At 33.8% G+C, this 16,301-nt stretch overlaps 1 protein-coding gene across 1 annotated transcript; it reads left to right on the top strand.

The window, feature by feature from the left end:
* Positions 1–587: 587 nt before the first annotated feature.
* Positions 588–15,724, top strand: METTL21C (methyltransferase 21C, AARS1 lysine). Its single transcript, XM_074299473.1, has 5 exons — positions 588–708; positions 8,690–8,897; positions 10,202–10,356; positions 13,674–13,791; positions 14,168–15,724. Exons 2-5 carry the CDS (start codon positions 8,729–8,731, stop codon positions 14,560–14,562), a joined length of 837 nt encoding a protein of 278 aa, XP_074155574.1. The 5' UTR covers positions 588–708; positions 8,690–8,728; the 3' UTR covers positions 14,563–15,724.
* The last annotated feature ends 577 nt before the right edge of the window (positions 15,725–16,301 follow it).

The following is a 16,301-nucleotide window of genomic DNA, read 5'->3' as shown; positions in this document are numbered from 1 at the left end:
CATTATGTATAAATTATTTAAAATTTAATTTTCATTTTTACTGGGTTTTCTTCCTAAGTCTCTCTTTTCTTAAATGAAGAACCTTTTATCTAATATACTGCCTCTCGTTTGCCACAAAATAACTGCAGCAGCTTCAGCTAATTTTTCCCAGATGAGTGTCCCCTGATTTCCTGCTCCCTGCTGTTTGCCCCAAACACTTCATTTTAAGATCCAAATCTTGGTCTTCCTTGTATCCTTTCACCTGAGCATTTATTTTAATTGTGGGAGTTCCTGCTCATACTACACTGCTTTATCTCTAATTTCATTCCACGCCTGTTTACCAGAGTTTATTGCTTTCTTTTATGCGTAGGATCTTTGCAGGGTACCAGAGAGCAGACAAGTCTTCCCTAATCTTTTCTCCCTTCCCCACCCCCTCCCAAAGGAACCAAGAAGTTACATTTTTCAAACATTTCAGCTATGAGATAACAGAGAGAACAGTTCCCTTTCTGGATCTTTGAAGAGAGCTTGATTGCATGGCAAGAACTACATTAAGAAGTGTAACATAGTAACTTCCCTGTAAGAGCGGGCGGGTAATGCTACCTTAAATAGAACAAACTCCTGCTAGCTGGCTTTTGTGCAAGAACTAATTCTTTCAGGTGCAGATCTATATAAAACCCAGAAGAGACTGAAGGATGCACAGGCAACTTCAAACTTGTTCTGGTGCAGAAGGTAATGACATCTCCTTAAACTAACAACTTGGAATGATTGTTCTAAGCACTAACGAAATTATTTTGGAAAACCTTTCTGATCCAGTATGGGTTTCTTAAAGGCTGAAATTGACCTTGTAAACTGATAATATGGGACAATTTTTAGCGATGGAGGGTCAGTAGTTATTTTTTCAGTGGTTTATCAATGGGCACCTGGTTTTGGAAATGGAACATAAATCTCACATATTATTCACTATGATGGAGGAGGATGTTATTCTTTCATTACACTACAACACCAGTTTCAAATGGCTCTCTCTTCATTGAAATACAATTGAGAATCTATGCATTTTATGGACAGGGTTCCATTGTGATGGATGGGATATTTGTGCTTGACTCTAACCTTGCATGTCTAAAGTTTAACATTGGAAAATAAAGCCAGAATTAGTAGTTATTTAATATTTTCTAACCACTGGCAAAGTTCTCAGTTCCAGAATAGTGTGTGTGTGTGTGTGTGTGTGTGTGTGTGTGTGTGTGTGTGTGTGTGTGTGTGTGTGTGTGTAACAAAAGCAGAGAAAGGAGCCATGGAAAAAAAGTGAAGAATTTTATACTTATTAAAGTTAAATTAACTCCAAAGACTTGGATTTGATTGACATTTTATGAATTTAAACAAATGATTGATCTCCTTGATTAATATCCTTCTGGAGCAAAGTTCAACAACTTGTCTTCTGCAACTTAAGAGAAAAAAAAGTGTTTTGTTGAAGGATAAATTGGTAGGTGTGTATATGTTTAGACAAGAGGGAATGAAGTTCCAGAAAAAAAAACAAAAAACAAAAAAACCTACTCCAGATAAAACACATGAAGGGCTTTCCCATATTGAGTTAAGGATGGTCTAATTAGAGAAATGTGGGGGACAATCAATTCACCTGTCTGACGGTGTGAAGTATTTTTCAAGCAGTATATATTTTTTTAATGGTGTGAAGTTAAGAGTTTTGGCTTATATATTATGCAACGTATTGTTTCTAATAAATTGTATAGTGTAGACCACCTTTGCTGTATGGTACAAAAACATTTTATTGCTGGGGAAAAGTTGCTCAGTTAGATCTGGCACATGTTTTTCTTGATAACTTTCAGCTTCTGAATTGACAGAGCCTCTTATATCTTTATAGGCAAAATTGATAGATGAGGGCTGAGTGGTGGTGTTTTCCTTTGAAAGCCAAGGGATTGAGATAGACATTTATCTTTTTCACTTGCACATTGGAAGAAATCAATTGATTTCTAAATACTTGGGGGTTTTGACAGGCTATTCTCCTTAGTAGATTATCCTAGTGTTTTCCATATAGCCAATGTCCTTAGGTGGATTTGGAAACAGTTGAATGACTCAGCCCCGAAGTGGTTATTAAAGATTTTCAACATGAAAAGAGTTCTCTTCTTGTTCTCTACAATGGTTCAGGGAAACTGTTTTTTGCTTAATTCCACTCAACATTTTAATCAATAATTTGGATGAAACATAGATTGTATGCCCATCAAATCTGCAGATAATAGAAACAGTATCTAGAAAAGATTTTGACAGGCAAAGGTGATGAACTGAATTATAAAAGATGAAATTTAATAGAGATAACTACAAAGTCCTTCATTTGGGTTAAAAAATGTACTTCTTAAAATTTTAAAATACGACTTACTACCTATGTTACCCTGAGTAGTTAACTTAAATCTTTTTTGGCCTCAATTTCCTTAATTATAAAATGAATGTGTTGAGCCATATGATGCCTAGGATTTCTTCCAACTCAAAATCCTAGGTGCCTAAATATATGAGGACTATCATCAGTTAATAGAAAGATTATATTTCTTTTACATGGTCTCAGAGGGTATAGTCTAGGAGTTATGGTTGGAAGTGGTGAAGAGTAAGAATGTAACTTCATATAAACAATCTCCTAAAATGCAGAGCTGTTCAAAAGTGGAATGGTCTGCCTTAATAAATAATTCATTCCTTACAACACGAGGTCTTCCAATAAGAAATGTTGAGGGGATTGCTGCTTAGGTAAAAGTTGCATTAAATCCTAGCTTCTTAAACTGTGGTTGATGATTCCATATGGAATCTTATAACTGAATATGAGGGTTGGGAAATTATGATTTATGATTAATACATGCTTGATTTGCATACCTATTTTATATACCTATGTACCCAGGATCACAAAATATTTCTCAGGTAAAAAGGGGCAATGAGTGTAAGAAGTCCTTGTTCAGATGACTTCAGAGATTCCCTTCCATCTGAGATTATATGTGTCTATGTTTTATGTTCTATCTTCTATAGGGTTTGGCAGGTATCAATTAATAATAATTTGTTAAGTATCCACTATGTGCTAAGTACTAGGTAAAGTGCTGAGAAGACACAGACAAAAAGATAAAAGTTCCTGTCCTCAAAGTGGGGGTGGGTGGGAGAACATGCATATATCTAAATACATACAAAATTACTTTGAGTGGCAATCAAGAAAAGCTTTAAGTAGAAAGTTTGAGTTAAGTTTTAAAGGAAAGCAGAGCTGAGAGAAAAATGAGGAGGAATGCCTTCTAATGATGGATGATAGGGCAGTAACTGAAAAATGGGAGATGTAAGAGGATGTAATGGGGTTGTAAGGAACAGAGAGGTCATTTTGACTTAATAGTAGGATATAGGGAAAAGAATAATATAAAGTTGTAATCAAATTGTACAGGTCTTTAAATGTTAAATGTAGAAGTTTGTACTTGATCTTAGAGGTAACAGTCATTGCATTTTATTGAGCATTTGAGTGATTTGGTCAGACCAGTGCTTTAGGAAATTTACTTTGGCATTTATGTAAAGGATGAATTTAAGAGGGAAAGACCAGAAGCAGGAAGGTTATTTAGGAAGTTATTGCAATAATAAGACTAACATTGGCATCTGCTAAACGTCCTGGGGAAAGCAAAAACAACATTATCATCAAGTGTATACCCGTGGTGTTAAATAGATAAGGTAAAAATTAATTTTGTGTAAAATATTTCACTGTACCAATCTTTTAATTTCAGTGGAAAATAGGGAAAGAGAAGTCATACTGGGCTGGCATCAGTCTCTTTTTCTTTATTAATTGTACAAAATAATTGGCATTGCTCACCAATTTTCCGGTAGTGGTAAAGCATTGTAGATGCTCCTAAGATTGGCTAATTTTTGAGAACACCTTGAAAACTGTCAGAAATCATTTTGAAGTTATCATCCATCCATGTCTCTTTCTCTTATTCATAAAAAATTTCAAGAAGCTCTACTAAAGTCAAATGTCATTCAGAAGCTGAGCTCCAGGAATAAATATTCCAGTGCCAGACTCAGTAAGCTTCCCTTTGGCAGTAAGTCTACCTTTGTCGCAATGATGGTCCATATCTGGACTATTTTTAACAGCATGATCTGAGAGGTTTGTTTCCCAGATGATTTATCAAAGACGGTATCAATGATATAATTGCTGGCTAGTTAATTTTAAGACTTAGTCCAGACTGTTATTAGAAATATGGCCTAGGAATCATCAGTTTTGTTTTCCCCCAAAAGATCACAGATTTAACAAAAAAGGCTCAAATGAAATGGTTAAATTGAATCAAAACAAATTACGATTATAAGCTGTAAAAGTCTTAAGGGAAGAAATTATTTCACTTTTACATTCATAACTATCTTGATATATGGTAAGTAGATCTATAACAATTTTATTAAATGATAAAAATCACAGATTTAACTTGAGGAAGAAAAATGAGAAATCATCTGGATTAATGCCTTCATTTTATAGATGAGAAAAATTAAATTAAGCCAGAGAAATTAAGTAACTTGTCCATTGTGATATAGTTAAAATATGCTCTAGAACCTAGGTCCTTTCACTCCAAATTCAATCTCTGAAAGGTCATCTAACTAAGATATAGTTAGGTGGTGAACTGGTAGATGAGTAGACCCAAAGTCAGGAAAACCTGAGTTCAAATTTGACCTCAAACATATAATAGCTCTTTGACCTTGGACAAGATGCTGTAAAGATGTAAAGAGATTTGTAAACTTCTTAGTACAATTTCTGGCATACTGTAGGAAATAATAAATACTTGCTTCCCCACTTTCTTCCAATTTCATTTTATAGGTGAAAGGTGAAATTTTGAGAGAGTAATTGGATTGTCTAAGGATAATATGTAACAGAGAAGGAATTTGAATGTTAGGTCCACTGATTCCTAATATAGTACTGGTCAGGATCTCAAAACTATATCACTGAAAACCTCTTGCATTAGGTATTTTAGATTGGAGTATATCATAAATTAAAGACTTCATGCTAGAAAGGACCTCTGTAATCATCTTGTCCAATACTTGTCCAACTTATTTTACAGATAAGAAAAGTGAGATCTAAATCTGGGGAAGGAAGGAAGGAAAGAATGGGGGAAAAAGCATTTATACAGCACCTACTATATACCAGGAACTGTGCTAAGTGATTTACAATTATTATCTCATTTAATTCTCACAACAACCTTGGGAGATGGGTACTACTTCTACTCCTACTCCTCCTACCACCACCACTACTACCACCACCACTACTTCTATCACTACTGTATTATACTACTAGAAAACATTTATATAATGCTTACTATGTGCCAGTCACTGTGCCAAACACTTTACAGGTATTGTTTCGCTTGATCCTAACCCCAAACTCTATTAATAATTTTATATATGAGAGTCAGAGTAAGTGATTTGATCAGAGTTATATAGTTATTAAGTGACTAAACCCAAATTTGAACACAAGTTCAAGTCTTGAACACAAATTGATTCCAGTCCCAGCCATCTCTGACACAGGAGATATGATAGGCATGGCATACAATACCAATCCACGTCCTTGACAAGAAACTCCAATAGGGAAAGGTAGTCTCTCTCACTTCTATGTAAACTCTTTGAAGATCATAGGAGGTTACCTATGGATTTACAAGTCAGACTGAACTTATCCTGACTTGTCATAAATTAACTTTTAGAGATGCTTTTCTTCTGCCCTGTATCTGAAAAACTCCACGAGCCACTTGTATTTTTAATACATACGCATAAGCTTTCCTTTAGCTAGCGACTGAGTGACTTTTTATAGCTATAATAGCTGTGATTCAAATATTCTATTCAATTCAGCAGATTTTTTTTGAGCCTTTAAACATGAGGCAGTATAGTCTGGAAGATCTGGATTCAAGCCCCAGTGCTTATATACTGGCTGTGTATCACTGGATAAATCATTTGATCTCTCAGACAACTACCTAAGATTATGGATAATAATCAAGTATTGATCTGCATTGGTAGAGGAAGTTCCCTACATGAACCAGATCACAAGTGAGAACTTAAAAACACAAGATACTACCTTAGGTCCTCCAAAGGCTATCAAATGAGAAGAGTTTAGTTCCTTCCTACCTTAGAATTTAAATCATATTGTTAATTTTTGTACTTCTCCATGACTGCAACTTATTGCTTAGCATTTTGGAATGAGCTATGCTAATCTTTTGTATCTTTCTTTTAAAAAAAAAAAAAAAAAGCAGATTCCCTATGTCTTGTCCATCTAGAGTCTTCCCTAAACCCTACAGATTACAGCAGCTCAGGGAACCTACTATTGACTACTTGTTAAATAATTCTAGCCCAGAGGGGACTTTTTAATACTAAAAGAATGTTTTCTGATTTGATTGTTGGCAATCTGATCCTTATGTGTGATATTTGAATCTCCAATAGGAGAGAACTAAATGTCTAAAAACTAAATGTCTAAAAACTAATAAAAACTATGTAGGTAAAGTATCACTATTATTTTGGAGGTGTCAGATGCTGACTTCCCCATTACAGTTATGAAATGCCAAAATATTATTAACATTGATATTTTATATCAAAACTGATTTGGCCAAATGTAATAAAAGATAGTGATCAGAAGGACATTAACATGATGAAGGATAGCATATATTTTTGTCAGAAATTCTAATTAATGATTCAATTCAAAATATATTTAGCAAATATACATATGCTAGATATTATGCTAATAATCTTACAATTTTATAGGGAAGACAACATAAGTTTGGGGACAATTAAGGAGGTATTTGTCACAGAGGAAAACTGCTTCTTTGAGTTGAAACCAGGCAGAATGGAGTGTCTTGCAAGTCCACTCTCTGCCTTCTATAAAGGAAGACTTTCAGAAGAGTTTATAAACTCTATCATCCAGCCTCCAATAAGAGGGAAGAAGAGGCAGAGGGAAGTGGTATTCAAGATTTGAGTAGCAGCATGGTGATGAGATTAGATGTGATAAATTTTTCAGGAGCAGCATGGTGATGAGATTAGATGTGATAAATTTTTCAGGAGTTGAAACAAAGGAAGGAGTAGAGGCAAAAGCAATAACTAAGTATTCATTAACCTTAGCAGCCTTCCAGAAACTAGGCATGGACCCACATTTAACACCACATACTAAGATTAGATCAAAATGGGTCCAAGATTTAGGCATTAAGAAAGAAATCACAAATTGGAGGAACATGGGATGGTTTACCTCTCAGACTTGTGGAGGAGGAAGGAGTTTGTGTCCAAGGGAGAACTAGAGACCATTATTGATCACAAAATAGAAAATTTTGATTACACCAAATTAAAAAGTTTCTGCACAAACAAAACTAATGCAAACAAGATTAGAAGGGAAGTAACAAATTGGGAAAACATTTTTACAGTTAAAGGTTCTGATAAAGGCCTCATCTCCAAAATATACAGAGAATTGACTTTAATTTATAAGAAATCAAGCCATTCTCCAATTGATAAATGGTCAAAGGATATGAACAGACAATTTTCAGATGATGAAATTAAAACTATTTCCACTCATATGAAAGTGTTCCAAATCACTATTGATCAGAGAAATGCAAATTAAGACAACTCTGAGATATCATTACACACCTGTCAGATTGGCTAAGATGACAGGAACAAATAACGATGAATGTTGGAGGGGCTGTGGGAAAACTGGGACACTGATGCATTGTTTGTGGAGTTGTGAAAGAATCCAACCATTCTGGAGAGCAATCTGGAATTATGCCCAAAAAGTTTTCAAAATGTGCATACCCTTTGACCCAGCCATACTGCTACTGGGCTTATATCCCAAGGAAATACTAAAGAAGGGAAAGGGACCTGTGCCAAAATGTTTGTGGCAGCCCTTTTCATAGTGGCTAGAAGCTGGAAGATGAATGGATGTCCATCAATTGGAGAACGGTTGGGTAAATTATGGTATATGAATGTAATGGAATATTATTGTTCTGTAAGAAATGACCAACAGGAGGAATACAGAGAGGCTTGGAGAGACTTACATCAACTGGTGCCGAGTGAAACGAGCAGAACCAGAAGATCATTATACACTTCAACAATGATACTATATGAGAATGTATTCTGATGGAATTGGATATCTTCAACATAGAGAAGAGCTAATCCAATTCCAATTGATCAATGATGGACAGAATCAGCTACATCCAGAAAAGGAACACTGGGAAATGAGTGTAAACTGTTATTTTTACCTTCTGAATCCAATTCTTCCTGTGCAACAAGAAATTCAGTTCTACACACATATATTGTATCTAGAACATATTATAATATATTTAACATGTATAAGACTGCCTGCTATCTGGGGAAGGGAAAAAATCTGAACAGAAGTAAGTGCAAGGGATAATGTTGTAAAAAATTACCCATGCATATGTACTGTCAAAAAAAAAAGTTATAATTATAAAATAAAATAAAAAATAAATCAAAACAAAAACAAACAAAAAAACAAAACAAAAAAAACCCTTGGCAGCCTTCTAAGAAATGATGTGTCTGTAGATAGACAAATTCTTCTAAGAGTGACTAGATTCATGAATTCTGGCAAAAATGAAAGCTTGGAAAAAGAAATGGTTGTTCCAAGATAACAGAATACTGTCCAAACTTTATATGTCTGTAACTTGGAACCCCTAGAAAAAGGTGAAATCTCAAATTCTAAAACATGTATTTGATTTGTGCTTTCTTTCAGCTTTTTGCATGGGTATTTCCCATCTAGCTAGGTCACATTATGGATGTGCGTTCAAATTCTGCTAAGTATCCTGTGTTGCTTAAAGAATCAAAAACAGAAAATAAGGACAAATCTCAAGTAAAATTTCAAGAAAATGAATTCATTCCTAAGTTACAGGAGAATGATGTTTATTCCCAAGCTAAAGGAGAATGCCCTGACACTAGAAAAGGTAATGTAACCTGTTAAATACATTATGATTTGAATGCTTGCATAATTAGTATGGAAAGTATACTTGTAACTTTTTTCAGGACTTTGACTTATTTTAATTGTTATAGAGGATTCTAATTGTTGTAATTTTTCTCTAATAGCATTTGTGTAGAACAAAATTCTACACAAATTTGGGAGGTAGTAAGGAGTCATGTGACCTACTGATGCCACTGATCATACTCCTTAGGCTTTCCATCAGCCTTGCTACAGAACTCTTTAAGACATTCAGACTTTTGTGTCTGCCTTGTAGCTGAACTTTGTCTAATGAGCTGTCTTCCCCAATTGGACTATGAGCTCCTTATGATCAAGGGCTGTTTCATTTTAAGAAATTTGCACCCCTAGCATTTAGCGTAATAGTTGGCACATATTGAATAATAGAAAATTTACATTCATGTTTTATATCCAATTTGAAATCTATGTTGGTGGTATTTACACACATGTATTGTATCTAGGTTATATTGTAACACATGTAAAATGTATGGGATTGCCTGTCATCGGGGGGAGGAAGTAGGAGGGGGGGGATAATTTGGAAAAATGAAAACAAGGGATAATATTATAAAATATATATATATAATAAAATAAAAAAAAGAAATCTATGTTGGATAGTTGTTGGGTTTTGTTTGTTTGTTTCTACTAATCAGAAAGCAATATTTAAAATAGTTTAATAGAGCATATCTAGAGGATTATTCTAGATTGGAACTTAGGATGGGATGATTGATTGTTTGGTAGCTACTTCTATTTGGATAATTTTTAAAATATATTCATTCTCCAGATGACAAGCAGACATAGAAACCAATTATCACAACACATGTAAAATGTTTTTCAAACTGTAAAGTTCTAACTTAATATCAATTATAACCAATAGTAATGAGTGAACATATTATTAATCTGTTTCCTTCTATTCAGGGACATTTTTACTTGGATCTATTTGTTATGCAAACTGACTTTATGATGCCAGCGATCAGGACAGAATAGTTAGAAGCTTGAAATTATATAAATGTTAGAGAGGGGGTTAAAGGTTTTGGACAGAGATCTAAGAAGTCTTTTTGGATAATTTGAATTTTTGCATATATATTCATATGCACACAGTTCATACAGATATTTCACTACCACAGCGATAATGTACTGTATGAATAAATCTGGTTTTCAGAGTGGCAATAAGTAGCATTTCTCTACCTTTAACGAACTACTTAAAGCTGTTTCTATTACAATAACTTTGTTGTACTATTTCAAATAATAAAGTGCATTTTATTTTTTTACCTACAGATTTCAATGACACAGGATCCTCTTCTCTTCCTAGTATCCAGAAATTTCTTCCTATAAATTATAACAGTTATACTAAGGAACATTATTCATATGCAGGCAAGAATATTATTATTCAAGAATCAATAGAGAACTATGGAGCTGTAGTGTGGCCAGGTGTAAGTTGTTAACTTTATGATTAAAATTTTTTGGAATACAGTCACCATACTTGTCATATATATTTACTATATACATGTGTTTACATATGTGTGTGTACAGATACATACATACTAACATAGGTACAGGCAAACACACACATATATGAGGGAGAAAGAAACAAAGATTTATTAAGTATTTCATACCAGACACTGGGCCATCATGACCAGGGAAAACAGAACATCCTTATTTCAAAATTTCTTTGTAGCAGAAAAAGTTCACTCTGACAGAGAACTTGAAAATGTAAAGATAAATATGCCTAGGGATGTTTGTGATAATATAGTTGACCAACATATTAGTGCCTTAGTCTAAGATCCATAAAAGAAACGTCCTTACTAAGTTCAAAAATGCTTAAAAAATTCAAATTTCAAAATTCCACTCAGTGAAAGGTCACATTTTGAGTTGGAAAGATCCTTCGAAGTCATCCTCATTTTACAAATGAAGAAATAATGAAGTGACTTGACCAAGACCAAGGTGGTCAATTGAAAGCAGGTATTGGAATCTAGATCCTCTGATTCCAGATACATTTTTTTCCCCTATAAACTAATGAATTCACAAGGAATTTGTGGCAAAAACAAGAGTGATATCTTGGGAAGAGAAATGCTTTCATACTACAGTTCAAACCTATTAGAAGTTAATATCATTATTGTCAAAATACAATATATATCAATCAAACTAAATATCCCCAAAACTCTAAGGGGAAGAACAAATAGATGTATATTTATGACTTCTTTTATACCAGGATATTGTTCTGATCATACAAATAAAAAACAGAATATGATTAATTTGTTTAAATGTTTTTAACTTAGTGTTTGTTATTTCAGAGGTAGAATTGTTCAGAAGTCATTCCAGTAACACAGAATCTTGAAAAATAAATGGGGCTAAGCATTTAAAATATAAACTTTTCTTTGGGAATTTTGTTCAGTTTTGTCTGACTCCATTTGGAGTTTTCTTGGCAGATACCAGAGTGATCTGCCATTTCCTTCTTCAGCTTATTTTATAGATGAAGAAACTGAGGCAAATGGGGTTAAGTGACTTATCCAAGGGTTACACAACAAATCATTGCTTGAGACTGGAATTGAATTGAAGAAGATGAGTGTGTGACTTCAGGCCCAGCATTGTATCCATTGTACCATCTAACTTCCCCTTAGAAATTCAAGACTTTTCCAATTTTACTCCAGCCTATACTTTGATTATACATCCCTCCCTCTCACACACTTTCTTTCCACTCTACTTAAACTGAATTGTTTTTGCAGGGCAGCTAGGTGGTGCAGTGGATAGAGCACCAGCCCTAAAGTCAGGAGGACCCAAGTTCAAATCAGGCCTCAGACACAACACTTCCTAGCTCTGTGACTCTGGACAAGTTGCTTTGACAATTGCCTCAGCAAATAAAACAAAAAGGCTAAATCGTTCTTCACAACATTCCTTCTTGGCCTATGTACCTTTGAATAGGTGGTTAGTCCCTAAAATACCCTTCTATGTCTCTTCAAGGCTACCCTCTGCAAGAATTTTGCTTAATTCCCCCAGTTATTAATGTGCCCTTACCCCCAATCATTGTGCAATTTTTGGAAAGAGTAGGGTGGAAGAGAAAGACTGTTTCCCTTATTTATGCTTACTATCTAGTACAATATAAATCTAAGTGTAGAAACTGTCTCTTTTGTACTTGTATCCTCAGTATATAACTTTATAGATATCCTGAGCATGTAGTAAGCAGTTAAGCACTTAATACTTGCTGATTGATCTAGAATGTATGCATATGACACTTATATGACAAATATATATTGCTATGTCTGGAGAAAGGAAAATCTACACCACTGATTAAAAAAAAAAAAAAAAAAAAAAAAAAAAAAATTGACACCCTGCATGCCTCATTGGCATAAGGTGCCTGGGATGAGGACACTTCTTCTACAATTCAAAGCAACAAATGCTTGCAACTTTTGCAAAGTTTTCCGACTTACCCAAGGCTACACAGATCTCATCCCCCATTCTGACTCTGAGGACAATCTTTTGTCTACTATGACCTCATAGAACTCAATTTATTGATTTAAATCTCAATGCCTCTTAAAATCCATTTTATATCTAAATATCATCTGAGATATATCCCTCCTTACAAACCTCTTTATTCTAAGGTAAGGCTACTTTACAAAAAACAAACAAAAAAACTCATATGTATAAATCTCTACTAAATCAAATAATACCTTATATGAATGTAATTATAAAATGATCATTACAATAACCTTGAGAACTGGTAGCATAAATATTATAGTATACACCCGAGGAGTCTAAGGTTGAAAAAGCTTAAAATGCTTAATTTTTCCAGTTTTGAAACTGGAATTTGAATTCAGGTTTTCTGATACAAAGTCTATACTTCCATACCATACCATACCATTTTTCCACTCTGCATCAATACGAATAAAAAAAAATTGAGGTGAAAGTTGAGAAAGTTTTATACGTACCAATTTATATAGGTTACTAAATAACTTTTTTTTTAAAGCAGATTTTCTGCATCTACTCCAATTTGAATATAGCAAAAGAAGTTACTCAAATTTACAGTAAGATGTTTAGAACAATTAGGGGATAGCTATGACCAATCAAAGTGAATTTCCTCTACTTAGCATCACAATTTATTTACTTTATAGGAAACAAGAGAATTCAATGGTGTAGGGCCACAGATGATCCCTTAAATACTTGGGGATTGCTTTAAATACTAATACTATCATACAGGATAATTATCAGAAAGTTTGGTGGGTTTTCTTGTCATTCTCATTTCCAAGATTCTATAGTACAATGATGCCTTTTAAATCTTTAAAAAGTGGACTAGACTTGGAGTCAAAGTGCTAAGATTTTAATTCTTCTGCCATTTACTACCCCTGTAACTTTTTGCCTCAAGTTTTCTCATCTGTAAAACGGGGGCAGAGGAACTACTAGTAAATCACAATTACCTCAAATTTTTATAATCCTAGGATCTTACCCAGCATATATTCTATATTCATAAAACTTCAGAATTCCATACTTAAGGCAATTTGGAACTGGAAAGGTATTTAAGGTCTATATATTCCAAATCTTATTTTTTTAAAACATGAAAAGATTGAAGCCCAAACAACTTCACATAGGTTCATAGGTTTTAAATTCTGCAAGGATCTTGGAAGAAGTCCAACTCCACTATGAAGAAAATGGAGTTATGTGATTTGAAATGGTTTTCTCCTAAACTAGTTAAGTCTAGAACTTTGATCCCTAATCTCTTGGTTGTGTCTAATTGCAATTTTCTACTGTTTCTTAGGCTATAGCTTTGTGTCAATATTTGGAGCAACACAGTGAAGAACTCAAACTTCAAGGTGCTGCAGTTATTGAAATTGGGGCTGGACCAGGTCTTGTGTCAATTGTGGCTAGTTTATTAGGTCAGTATATGAAATTCCTATTTTAATTAATTTAATAAAGTGCTAAGATTTTTAAAGACTTGTGCCATTCCTACAACAGAATTTGTTCTGATTAAAGAAAATGTGTAAATTACTGAAATAAAGAAAAAAGTTGTCATAGAAACATATATACAAAGACATTTACAAAATGCAGCCCATAGTCAATGTGTATAACTCCTTAAATTTGTGAAAACTTAATTGTACCTTGCTATATAGGTTCTAACTTCCCCATATATCATTATAGCATAAAACTTAGTAAAAGTATGAAAGCTGTTTTTTTATAGCTCCCCAGTGTCTAATATAATTGCCCAACAGACATCAAAACATTACCTGGTTAACTGCTGTCTTTTTTTCCTAGGAGCACATGTGACGGCAACTGATCTTCCTGAGGTGCTAGGAAATCTCCACTACAACATTTTTGAAAATACACACAACTGTAGAGTACACCAACCTGAAGTGAGAGAACTGGTGTGGGGGGAAGATCTTGAACTGAATTTTCCTAAGTCATCTCACTATTATGATTTCATTTTAGCTACTGATGTGGTATACCACCATTACTTTCTGGATAAATTGTTGACCACAATGATACATTTATGTCAGCCAGGGACAGTGTTGCTCTGGGCAAACAAATTCAGATTCAGTACAGATTATGAATTTTTAGAAAAATTCAAGGAAATTTTCAATACAACACTACTTGCTGAATTTCCAGAGTCAACAGTCAAGCTTTTTAAAGCAACACTAAAATGGGACTAAAGTACAATGGAGGAAGATGTATCATACTAGCATGCTAGCTTTTTCAAGGAAAAGCTGATGCATTATATTTTAGGCAAAATGGAGAACTTAAATTTATATGAGAACTCAAGTTAAGATGAATTTAAGTTAAGCTTTGGAAACATACTTAAGTACAGAAACTAATGTTATGCCAAAATTTTATTTACACATCTATATAGACACACATCAAATTTTACAGTAAAGAAATATTAAATACTTTGAAATAGTAATGTGTACTTTATAATTCACATTACAATTACACATCAACTTATTGAACTTACTCCCATATAGAAACAAATGCCCCCAAATTAACTGAATCACAACTAACTTATGCTTTTTGTGACTAAGAAACGAAATACCAAGCAAAGATATAACAAACATCAGTTATTTAATATAAAACTGAATTATTTGTAAATTTGGCCAGAATATGGTTATATCCTTTTGAAGCCACAAATCCAAAGCTTTAACATCTGCAACTTTACACTAAGTTTGTAGTATAATGGACATATACATGTGTTAAATGATGTATTTACTCAAAAACCTGAATTTAAGACAATTCTAAGTAATTACTAAGATTAATTCAAAACTCTTAGAGCAATGAAGAGTATGGGGAGATAAAGATAGCTGCTAGAGACAATTACACTTTTAATTATGCTGTAACACCAGGTTTTACTAAATTAGTATTCTTTTGATACTTCTATTATAAGTACACTAAAAGCTTGGTATTACAAGATGTTTTGAAAACATTAGCTTGGAACAGTCCTTTCATTATTAACCACGCTGTATTTTTTAGCTTGGTCAGTTCTACTACACAAATGGCTTCTTTTAGATTGTCAACATAGTTATGACACTAAACCAGATTTGCTCATTTTACTTAGTATCTATCCAGTTTTAGTAAGAAGCTTCAAATTCCTTTAATATTGGCAGTTGCAAAGAGAAGATTTAAAGGAAGAAAATAATTATAGGTTTAATATACTCCAAAGCAATGCTAAAATAAATAACAAAGTGGACATTATACAAGAAACCTAGAGAAAATTTGCCTAAAAGTTTTGGGTTAGAAAGGCAGCAGCCCATGTACTATTCAGTGCTCTTCCTGTGTAGACAAAAATTGCTCACAGAAGAAAATAAAATACAATGATCCGTACACTTACTGTTTGGGATATTTAGTTATATATAATCCATTTTTAATTCAGCCGCCTTCTACTACATGATTTCACTCCAAACTTTTTTGGCAATTGCTCATTGCAGATGCCAAATTGGGATGCATTTTGTTGAAAAGAAAAGTAGCACCTATACTTGGTTGGTTATAAGCAGGGGTTCTTAAACTACAGCCTGCTGAGGACAATTATGCAGCGCCTGGGCTATGGCAAATGGGCTAAGGGGTGGAGACAGAGTGTGAGTTTTTGTTTTTACTATAGTCTGGCCCTCCAACAGTCTGAGGGACAGTGAACTGGCCCCCTATTTAAAAAGTTTGAGGACCACTGGAAATAACTAACCATAAGCTATTACATATTGAATTATATTACTATCTAATTACTACTTTTTTCTTGTTAAAATAAGAAGGAAAAGGTTGATGAGAACCAAACAGCTACTAGTCATAGGAATTCATCAGGAACCTTTATCCCATGAAAGCAAGAATTCCTTTATTGGAATATAGGAAATACCATGTATAAACACTGTACTCTTGGCTAGTCGGTATGACAAATGAATATTGTGTTTGG

The sequence above is a fragment of the Sminthopsis crassicaudata genome, chromosome 3 (genome assembly GCF_048593235.1).
Source record: "Sminthopsis crassicaudata isolate SCR6 chromosome 3, ASM4859323v1, whole genome shotgun sequence".
NCBI lineage: Eukaryota > Metazoa > Chordata > Mammalia > Dasyuromorphia > Dasyuridae > Sminthopsis > Sminthopsis crassicaudata.
Note: the sequence above shows the minus strand (reverse complement) of the source record. Positions and strands in the feature narration are given on the sequence as shown.

What these genes read in the sequence shown, in the direction of transcription:
- METTL21C (XM_074299473.1), top strand. Translation starts at nt 8,729, where the DNA reads ATGGATGTGCGTTCAAATTCTGCTAAGTATCCTGTGTTGCTTAAAGAA. An exon ending in ATGCCCTGACACTAGAAAAG is followed by an intron (nt 8,898 to 10,201) that starts GTAATGTAACCT and finishes TTTTACCTACAG; the next exon opens with ATTTCAATGACACAGGATCC. An exon ending in GAGCTGTAGTGTGGCCAGGT is followed by an intron (nt 10,357 to 13,673) that starts GTAAGTTGTTAA and finishes ACTGTTTCTTAG; the next exon opens with GCTATAGCTTTGTGTCAATA.